The 10924-nt window shown below is 32.2% G+C and overlaps 1 protein-coding gene across 1 annotated transcript in view; it reads right to left on the bottom strand.

Annotated features, from left to right (window-relative positions):
* Positions 1-1870: 1870 nt before the first annotated feature.
* The window catches only part of LOC145315231 (neuronal acetylcholine receptor subunit alpha-7-like), a 39449-nt gene continuing 30395 nt past the window's right edge, over positions 1871-10924 (bottom strand). The window contains exons 8-13 of the mRNA XM_080155266.1: positions 8857-8917; positions 8613-8663; positions 8127-8246; positions 7693-7780; positions 3210-3314; positions 1871-2498 (exon numbers count right to left, since the gene is read on the bottom strand). Of these exons, the coding sequence (XP_080011392.1) occupies positions 2394-2498; positions 3210-3314; positions 7693-7780; positions 8127-8246; positions 8613-8663; positions 8857-8917 (530 nt within the window). The 3' untranslated portion in view covers positions 1871-2393. The remainder of the gene's footprint in view (positions 2499-3209; positions 3315-7692; positions 7781-8126; positions 8247-8612; positions 8664-8856; positions 8918-10924) is intronic.

Raw genomic sequence — 10924 nt, 5'->3', positions numbered from 1 at the left:
ATTTCATAAAAATTCAACAGATGTTGATTTTTTCAAAGCAATTAAACCCTTACCCGGTGCTTTCCCTTCTAGTGTCAATTGAACACTAAAACAACCCTCTTATCGTTAAAATAAATTGAAAAAAAAGGTAGGGGATAGTTTTTTTTCAATGCCCAACCTCTGCGGGGCCTATACCACCGGTGCCCTAGCACTGCGCGGGTTAACAAGTACCCAAAATAGATTAACCTAACCTGACCTAAAGTAATTTTAAAAAATTAAGAACTCTTTCTCTCCCCTTTTTTTCTTTTTTCAAAATAAGCGAGGGGTTTTCTGTTCTCGATAATGAAAAAATCCCTCATTTACCATGAAGAATTTAGATAAAAAAAAACCTTTTATCTTTCCTGCAAAGCTATGATGAGCTTGGATAAATTTAGATAAATGATTTTTTACAAAAGATAGAAAAAACAAGTTTTATCTTTAGTTCAATATCTCCTCTCTCCCTGAATAAGAGCTAAATATGCAGGAATTTAGGAATAAAACAAGTAGCAAATAATCAACCACCACCAAACATCAAATTCTTATGTGTCAATATCTATTTTAGGTAGAAAATAAATACATTTATTGGTATTCCTATTGTCCTCTTCCTCCCTGATTACTATGGAGTTTAAACTATTTGCAGGAATAATTAAAGCCTCAAGGATGACATCATCCATAAGTAGTAAAGCACAGAAATATAGAAATGTTAAAGTATCAAAAAAAAAGTATGAAACGGACTGACATGAAAAAAAGGCAGTTATATATTAGATGCACGTAAATTAGGGGAATGGCCTTTGTAAATTTTTAAGGCAAATTTCATATATAACCATTACCAAATTTATTCAAAATCCAATCTCATCCGTAGAACAGATGAGCAAAGAGAATTATAGAGAAGATTCTTTAAATGCAGCAAGAATAATATTTAGAGAAAAAAAAACAGCCGTCTGTCTCTAATAGCAGCCGGGATAATCACATTTCCCCTGCAGGGCGTACAGCCCCCCCACCCCCCCCCCCTTTAAAAAGTAAACTGAAGCGATGTTGTTTTGTAAATACTGTCAAACACATACTTTATTTAAAGTAGGAAAGATCTTATCTTTAAAAATTTAATTGCATGACATTATCCAAGGCCAAATTAATAATCATATTTCACCTGTTATAGTGTAACTAAGCAGAATTTGCAGACTTTATTATTTGAAATAATAATAAAATGTTACACATTAAAATCAAAAAGTAAAAGAATAGAGAGGACACGAGCTATATGTATGTGTAACTTTGCCCACGGAGTAACTAAGTAACTACAAAAGAGCAGAATGCAATTTGCCAGCAGAAGAAAAAGGTCCCTACCACTTGGACCAGATATTTAGTTGTATGGGTTATACATTTATTGCCTTAACAGATTACGATGCACGATAAAACTATAACTAGATTTTTAAAAAATTAGCACCAGTTATTATCTTTGAGATTCTTTTTCCCTGGAATACAAATGGATTTATTATTACTTGGATCTTACACCATATTACAATGTACTCTAATAAAGTGAAACTTGTAGCATGCTGTAATAAGAATCCCCCACTCCACACTTTTTATCCCATATCTTCCCCTTTTACTGGATGAACGGGAAAATGAAAGGGAAAATAACAACCTAAATTGACGAAAAATTTTCACGTGTATTCTACATCCATTGCAGGTATAACCTGTCTTACCTCCTTTACTTGGTTTGTTTCCAAGTTATCAACGTATCTTTGTTACGTTATGAAAGTTAACAATAATTTTATTATTCTGAAAATTCCATATTGAAAAACAGCAAGGCAAAAAGGAATTAATTAAGATAAATTACTGCCTTTAATGAAACAAATAATTTATTTAATTTTTATTAACTGTTTTGGAAGCAAGAATATTACATTTTAACATATTTTTCTATGAAATTTTTATATACATTTTCTAACAAAAATTGTAAGCAATAAATATTTTATTGACTAGGTTATGGATAATCACAAAAAAACATAGGTAATAAAATACATTTTGAAAAGTAAAAAATACTGTTTTTAGAGTTAAAGTTAAAGACAAGTTTCATTGATATTAAAGGTTGAATTATTTTTGATGTCCAGTTTAGAAAAAGATAAACTAAAATTTACATAATAAACAATTTCAGAAGCATCGTATAGTACCTAATAAAAAATGACGTCATACAATATAAATGACCAATGATAGGCTATTATACATTTTATTTGACCGATTGTAAAATGTTTACTGGCCTATCGTTGGTTATTTGTATTGTATGACGTCATTTTTTATTAGGAAATATAAGCTGCTTCATTTTAATTTTGATGGATATTAGTTTTAAAACTTTCGTGTAAAATTTCCTATATTGTTGAAATCTATGGTGTTTTAGAGTTGATATCTGCAGTAGCTGCGCCTATGTAGGAAACCAGAAATAGGAATATGATACACAGATACAGAATAAAACATATCCGGTCCAAAGCCTGAAATAACAACAGAATTTTAATCCTGATATAAAAGTAACCGGATCTCCGTCTCTCTGTACTGAAGGATCTCGATAATTGCGGAACCGATATGGTTTTCCTTTACAATGTAGCTTCCCACAGGTCCTAGGAAGGTTTATACCTATTTCGGGGGAGTGTACCACTAACTCACCCCGGCCTTCCCCAAGTAAAAAATGAGAAGGTCCAATTAAACCCCCCACCACCTCAAGTGCCCTCAAAGACCTCTAGAGGCGTAGCAGCATTGAAATGATTAAAGCAAATTTGTTTTGAAGCTTCCTATAGAGTAAGTTTGTTAAAAAAGTCATAACAGTCTTAAAAACTGACTTTTAAAGTTATATCATGTAGGTTCTTTTTCTCTTCTTTCCTCCTTTCAAAACCTTCCCCGGACTAATAAGAAGCTTATCACCAAATGTCAAAACATATGATTACAAATCCTAACTCTTTGTCATAATAGGCCCTAAATATCATAAGCCATTAGAGGAATTTAAACACAATTGTTTTGTGACAAAGGTGCCTGTTTCACAAAAATGTTAGGTTTACCTACAGAATTTATAGGTTAACCTTTTATGGCATTAGTTAGCACTACTTGTTTAGGTTGACCTACTCAATAAAATAGGTCGACCTCTATTGGTCTTTTGTGACTTGGGCTTTGAAATTTGTAAAGCATCTTACTACAATCAAAAATCCTACCTGTGCAATGAGATTCCATCCCTTGAGTTTAGGAAGCTCTGGCTGCAGGGCCTCTGTATCCCCTCCCTGGCTCTGGGCCCAGGGGGGCACCACACTTGCGGGTACCTAATAAATTACAAATTAATTCTATCTGTAGGGCCTCTGTTTCCCCTCCCTAGCTCTGGTCCCAGGGGGGCACCACACTTGCAGGTACCTAATTAGTTACAAATTAATTATGGCTGCAGGGTCTCTGTATCCCCTCCCTGGCTCTGGGCCCAGGGGGGCACCACACTTGCTGGTACCTAATTAGTTACTAATTAATTCTATCTGCAGGGCCTCTGTATCCCCTCCCTGGCTCTAGTCCCAGGGGGGCACCACACTTGCGGGTACCTAATTAGTTACTAATTAATTCTGGCTGCAGGGCCTCTGTATCCCCTCCCTGGCTCTGGGCCCAGGGGGGCACCACACTTGCGGGTACCTAATTAGTTACTAATTAATTCTGGCTGCCGGGTCTCTGTATCACCTCCCTAGCTATGGTCCCAGAAGGGCACCACACTTGAGGGTACCTAAGAGATAAAATCAATCTTATAAGACGTTCACTCAAAGCCCAAAAATAATGGACTTAAAAGTGTATTAAACTGTATATAAGACATTTGCGAATATATTGATACCATTAATTTGCCTCTTAGATCAAAAAAAGTATGTTTTTTTAATATTTTTCTCTTGCTACAAATCAAATTTCAAATTTGAGTCACCAAAAATCCTAAACTAATTTTTGCTCTAGAAGAATCAATTTTTGGAGTTAGAAAGTGCTTAATACCTCATTTTAATTGCCTGGCATTGCTTTATAATATACAGGTAATGACTTGGTTGTTTATAGAACAGCTGACTAAAAAATCGAGGTTTTGTGATAAACCTACTTTTGTTGTTGCTCTATAAATGATATTTTCTCCAATTTTTTTGGCTGTAAAGAAGCTTTATATATTCATATAACATCCACCTAAATTTGACTTTTGGTATTTTATTAATAACATTACCAGAGGGAATTGAATTTTGGAAAAAAATATCAATTTATATTTTACACTGCTATGCATTGTTCTTATTCTTATATATAAAAAATATTTATATTATTAAAAAGAGAATTATTTAACGCTTCTATAGGTATGTTTATCATTTTTCTAGGCTAAATATAACTATAATTACACCATTTTAAAGTTAGACATCATAACATATTAACACAATTATTGAATCGGTCTGTATTATTAAGCTGGCAACCCTTAAAACAGCTGCATTTCATTATCCTATTATATAAAGTAGTAAGCTTTTTTGTCTGTAGCTTAAGATTTCGATAAAGTATAAGGTTATTTTACTAATTTCCTTACTCCTTTAATTACAGGGCTCCTAGATGCTTGGAGTGCAGATGCTAGTAAACAAACAAAGTAAAACGATTCCTGAATTATTGATTTACATTTTTAAAAAGCAAAACCTATTTTATAATTAGGATGTGTATATCCACGCCATGGTTAGCTCTTTTTGTTAATTCAGGCGTGTTAGAATTAATCTTAAATGTTGGAAGATGATTTTTGTAGCAGTAAGGTACTTAGCAACTTTAAAATCATTACTTTATGTAAACGGACATCCAGGTGGGGGGGGGGGGAGGTAGGGGGTTAAGGGTAATTAATTAATTTGGGGCAACCCCATAAATTTTAAATTTTTCAATTTTTAACCTTCCCCTCTCCCCCCCCCCCCCTCCCCAAAAAAAATATAAAAAGCTTTGACGTCATTGCCTCTATGATATAAAGATTACCCCCACAAAATGAACATGGGGATGCCCAAATTTAGATATTTCAATTTCCCCCCCCTTCCCCCAAATCAAAAAGCTTGGACATCCTTGATTATGTAAGCTCATTTAAAACATACTGAAATCAATTTGTGTACAACAATTATCCTATTTAGTTTTTTAGTAGCAAAGCTACTCTTTAATTCAAAATATTTGTCCGTCTGTTGTCTGTCCATTCATCTGTACGTCTGTCCATCGGTATGTCTGTCTGTCTGAGACAAAAAGAGGAAAACGTGATTTTCTCGGCTTCTATAAAAGATAGAAGGCTGAAATTTTCATGGATTGAATATTCTCTCTCTCTATCAATACTCCATATTTTCATCAAGTTTCATTAGGATTTGTCAAGAAACTGGGGTGGGCTATATCAATTCCTACATTTCAAGTTTTCTACTCCTATTCAAGATAGATGGTTGAAATTTTCAGGGATTGAATACTTTGATATTCTGCATAATTTTATCAAGTTTTATTAAGATTTACTTATTGGGGTTCTACCTCAAACGTAGGAGTCCCAAATGTCGGAGTGGACAAATGCAGGAGTCCCAAACATTGGAGTGGACAAACGTAGGAATGGGACAAACGTCAGAGTGGACAAACATTGAGGTGGACAAACGTCGGAGTAAAAAACATTGGAGTGGACATTGCTTAAATAAAACCTAGGAGTGACTGCTCTTTTAATAATATTACAATTTTGAAATTTTTTATACCTCTGTCTACAAAATAATGACTATGGCTGCAGCGCTCGGCCCCCTAGCCTATAACCTAACCTAACCTAACTAAGAAAAGTAATGGGACAAAGGGGGGGGGGCTGTGTTTGTATAAAAAAAATTCAAAATTGAAAAAAAAGTTTGGGACTCCTGTGTTTGTCCACTCCGATGTTTGTCCCAAAAATCCTGCGTTTGTCCACTCCGATGTTTGTCCCACTCCTGCGTTTGTTCCACTCTGACGTTTGGGACTCATGCGTTTGTCCCTCCAATGTTTTTCCACTCCTACATTTGGCATGGAACCGATTATTGGTTGGGGTGCTAGTTTGATTCCTAGATTTTTAAGTTTTCAGGATTTTCTACTTCTATTAAAAAAAATTTAAAAGGCTGGGTTTATACCCCCCATAATATATTATAGGGGGTGATTACCCCCATCCCTAAAAAAATACCCTCTTACAAGCACCTCCCCCTGGATATTCCTGCACTCCCCCTTGTAGTGACTAGGCAAACTTCATTGTCTCTGGTTTCAGGAAGCCCATTCAATTATGAGAAGTTCACATTATAATAGCACTCTTATAGCATCCTCTCTATTAGCATTACATGTGTAATGCATTATAGACAGACAGATAGGTATTGTGAGGGATCCTACACTTTAGGTAAAAATTGTTCCAATAGTTTTTGATATTGCTATTTTCTTTAAAATTACAATAACTTGAATATAATGATGTTTAAAAAATACTGAAATTATAGTTATATTTAGACTAGAAAAATGATAAACATACCTATAGAAGCATTAAATAATTCTCTTTTTAATTTTAAAATATTTTTTAGAAACAAGAACGAGAACAATGCATAGCAGTGTAAAATATAAACTGATATTTTTTTCAAAATTCCAAAACTATCCAGGGACCTATAAGAAGAATCCATAAAACAGAGAACTCAATAGGTACTGTAATTGTCAAAATCTTAAGCTGAAGACAAGAAAGCTTACTACTTTATATAATAGGATAATGAAATGCAGCTGTTTTAAGGGTTGCCAGCTTAATAATACAGACCGATTCAATAATTGTGTTAATATGTTATGATGTCTAACTTTAAAATGGTGTAATTATAGTTTTATTTAGCCTAGAAAAATGATAAACATACCTATAAAAGCGTTAAATAATTCTCTTTTTAATAATATAGATATTTTTTAGAAACAAGAACAAGAACAATGCATAGCAGTGTAAAATATAAATTGATATTTTTTTCCAAAATTCAATTCCCTCTGGTAATGTTATTAATAAAATACCAAAAGTCAAATTTAGGTGGATGTTATATGAATATATAAAGCTTCTTTACAGCCAAAAAAATTGGGGAAAAAAAATATCATTTATGGAGCAACAACTAAAGTAGGTTTATCACAAAACCTCGATTTTTTAGTCAGCTGTTCTATAAACAACCAAGTCATAACCTGTATATTATAAAGCAATGCCAGGCGATTAAAATGAGGTATTAAGCACTTTCTAACTCCAAAAATTGATTCTTCTAGAGCAAAAATTAGTTTAGGATTTTTGGTGACTCAAATTTGAAATTTGATTTGTAGCAAGAGAAAAATATTAAAAAAACATACTTTTTTTGATTTAAGAGGCAAATTAATGGTATCAATATATTCGCAAATGTCTTATATACAGTTTAATACACTTTTAAGTCCATTATTTTTGGGGCTTTGAGTGAACGTCGAATAAGGTTGATTTTATCTCCTAATTAGTTATTGATTAATTCTGGTATATAAACTATGCTATTAATAATACCTATGGGTCTAAAGATACAAAATAAATATATAAACTATGAAATAAATTGAGACAAAAAGGAGCTTAGCAAGTTGTTATTATGTATTCCCTTTCATAATACCAATCAGCTCATCTTCCATATAATTCTACTTATAAGTTTTACAATGAAAAAAAACAAAAGATTCACTTACCTGGCCAATGAGAGGAATATTTCCCAGGCAGAGAAAAGTTGAAACCATTTGTAGAGGAGACATCACAAAATTTGGAGGAGAATCAACTCTAAAAAAATATTTGAGTGTAAGAGGTTGCGTGACTTTTTGATAATAAAAACTACAGTTAATTTTAGAATTAGTAGGAAAAGATTCAAGAACATATTATATAACAGCAAAAGATTTTGGATCGAGTGAAAATTGTTCTGTATTTATGAAAAAAAAGTTATTTTTGTTTTGTAAGAAATTCTTAAAACTAACTATTGTCGACATTGTATATTCTTCTTAAAGAAATTTGCTATGTATTAATTAAGCCATTGCTTGGTTTATTAAAACATAAATAAATGGCCCAATCTAATTAAAGTAGATTTCAATTCGTATTTTAGTCTGACAGATAAGACACACATGCATCATACCTGGCAACTAGATTAAACAGGCAGAGTATGAGTATGAGTTGACCGATGGCAAGAACCAGAAGTCCAGATCCCATCATAACTATCATAGGTATCTGTCCACCTGATAGCGGTAGTATGGACCTAAAATTGTACGTAAATGTTTTGTTAGTAGCGCATCTACTCTTTAATCATAGCCTGTCCATACGTCTATTACTAGGGCAAAGTCAAAATCCCATTATAACTACCATTGGTATCTGTCCATCTGATAACGGTATTATGGACCTAAAATTTTACGTGAATATGCCACTCTAGTAGATAAACTACTTTAAAATATGAGTCTGCATATAAGTATAGGTTAAAGTCCAGATCCCATCCCATCTCTTCCCCTTTATTGGTTCAACGAATTGAGCAATAAATGACAGAGGATATTGCAACCAATATTGACGACAATTTTTCTCCTGTTATAATATCCACGTATATTATACTACATCCAATGTTAAAACTTACCTAAGAGCAAGAACAGAAATAACCAGAATTGCGCATGCAGCTATATTCAATCTAGAATTTTATTTTTAGAATTAATAAATGGTCATTAAACATAAATAAGTATGCATGAAAAAACCTTTATTTTGTCCCTGATTAATTTTAGTGATTTCTAATAAGCATGCAGTAAATGTTTGCTAAAATGCACAGATTATACAGTTTGAGTAAGATATGAAAACAAAGATCTTGCAATCAAAGAGATCTGTACCTGAGCCTGTTTGAAGAGGATGGGTGGATCCAGAAAACGGCCAGAATCATACAACATGACACTAAAAAGATAGATACATTAAAATAACAAAATGTGCGTCTGATTATAAATTTATAAGAAATGCCTTGTTTTTTTTATATATACTTGTTTACTATTTTACCCATACCTACAACTCCTTTCTCATAAAACTTATTTAAAAATCACATTTTATAACTATTTGTTCTCAACTTTAAATGCAGGTCAAAGCGCATCAATTTACACAAATCTGATTTCGTGAATTTTTTTCGAAAGAAGTTGTATCAACTTTTTTTTTATAGCTAGCCGGTCCTTTTAGTAAGTAGTAGATGTAAAATTTTTCATAGAATTCAGATATGCAATCGGTTTTTTTGTAGACCTCTTATTTTTAAGTAATTTAAGTTTTTTAAAAAAATAATTAAGTCGGTTTTAAGGTACTAAAACGCAACAAAATAAAAGAAGAAAATGGCCAGTAAGAACAAAAATAGTAAGATCTTTAATTTGACACCTTACTTTTAAAATTCTGTTGAGTAATTATTGAAAAAATCTATTTTTTTAACCTCGGTTTAATAAAAACTTTAGACCTAAATATTTTCTCAAACAGACATAAAAAACATGGGTTCATATATACCTTTAGAATCAGAAAAATATTACGAATCCATTGTAAGCAAAATTGAAAAAAAGTAAAAAAATAAAAAGATATAAAAATGGCCCATTGTATTTTTTGTTCTGGCAACACTATCGTCTTCCCTTTTTTACCCCCTCTTTACCCCCTCTATACCCCCTTCCCATTTTTATACCCAATTCAAAAGTTAAGACGTTGCCTGTACAATATAATATGATATTTTCATATAATTCCTTTTATTGTAGTTTATATACTAAATTGTAAACTTTTTTTTCAATTTTGCTTACAATGGATTCGTAATATTTTTCTGATTCTAAAGGTACCCAGGTTCTACGAAATACCATAAAAAAAGAGTCGTTTTACCAGAAAAGTGGTAAAGCTGGTCAACCTGGTATAATATACCAGTTTCGTGGTAAATTTTACCAGCAAAAATTTTAGCCAAAAAATTAGTCAAATTTTACCATTTTTTTTGTAAAATTTGACGAAACAAAAAAACCCGTTTTTTGTGTTTTAAATAAAAAACAGCTCTTCATAATCAGTTGTAGTACTTTAAAATAATGACTTTTATACAATGAAGCCTAAATTTAAATTTTTTTTTTTTTTTTCAATTTTACCACTTTTGGAAGTTTTACCAAAAATGTGGTCAATTTTACAACTCTATTTTTCAGGTTAAGTCCGAATTTTCGGACTTAGACAAAAAAACACAATTTGGTCAATTTTTACCAAAAAGTTGGTAAAATTTGACAAGGTATTTTTTTAGGCTAAGTCCAGATTTTTGGACTTTGCCAAAAAAAATGAACTTGGTAAAATTTGACCAACTTTTTGGTAAAAATTGACAAGGTAAATTTTTAGGCTAAGTCCAAATTTTTGGACTTTGCCAAAAAAAAAAACTTTGTAAAATTTGACCAACTTTTTGGTAAAAATTGACAAGGTAAATTTTTAGGCTAAGTCCAAATTTTTGGTCTAGTACTGATGCCTAAATGTCGATTGATAACAGTGCCACCTGGAGAGGGAAATTGTAATGCTGCTTTTATGGAGATTAATGTACTGAAGAACAATCAGGCAAGTCTCCTACCTGGAGGTACTCTGACTATTTGGCTGGAAGTTATAAAACCTGGACCTGAAAGTGCAGTATCCTGTCTCTCTGGTGACCTGGAGAATTGTTTTGAGGATCCAGAGTTTACTGATTGTTTGATAGAAACTAGTACCTCCAAATTAAAAGTGCACAAGTTTATACTTGCCTCAAGATCTCCAGTATTTAAGGTAGGTTTTTCCATTCTTACTTGTTAATTAAATTCTTGTCAATATTTTTAGGTAAATTTTTAGGCTAAGTCCAGATTTTTCCAAACAAACATCCTTCTACTTAATGATAAAAATCGCAAATAAAATATAATGATGATAATGATTTTATTTAGAATTTATTTCATA

Source organism: Acartia tonsa, chromosome 3, assembly GCF_053477335.1.
Source record: "Acartia tonsa isolate MP-2025a chromosome 3, ASM5347733v1, whole genome shotgun sequence".
NCBI classification, from domain to species: Eukaryota; Metazoa; Arthropoda; class Copepoda; order Calanoida; family Acartiidae; genus Acartia; species Acartia tonsa.
This window is presented reverse-complemented; position numbering and strand designations above follow the sequence as displayed.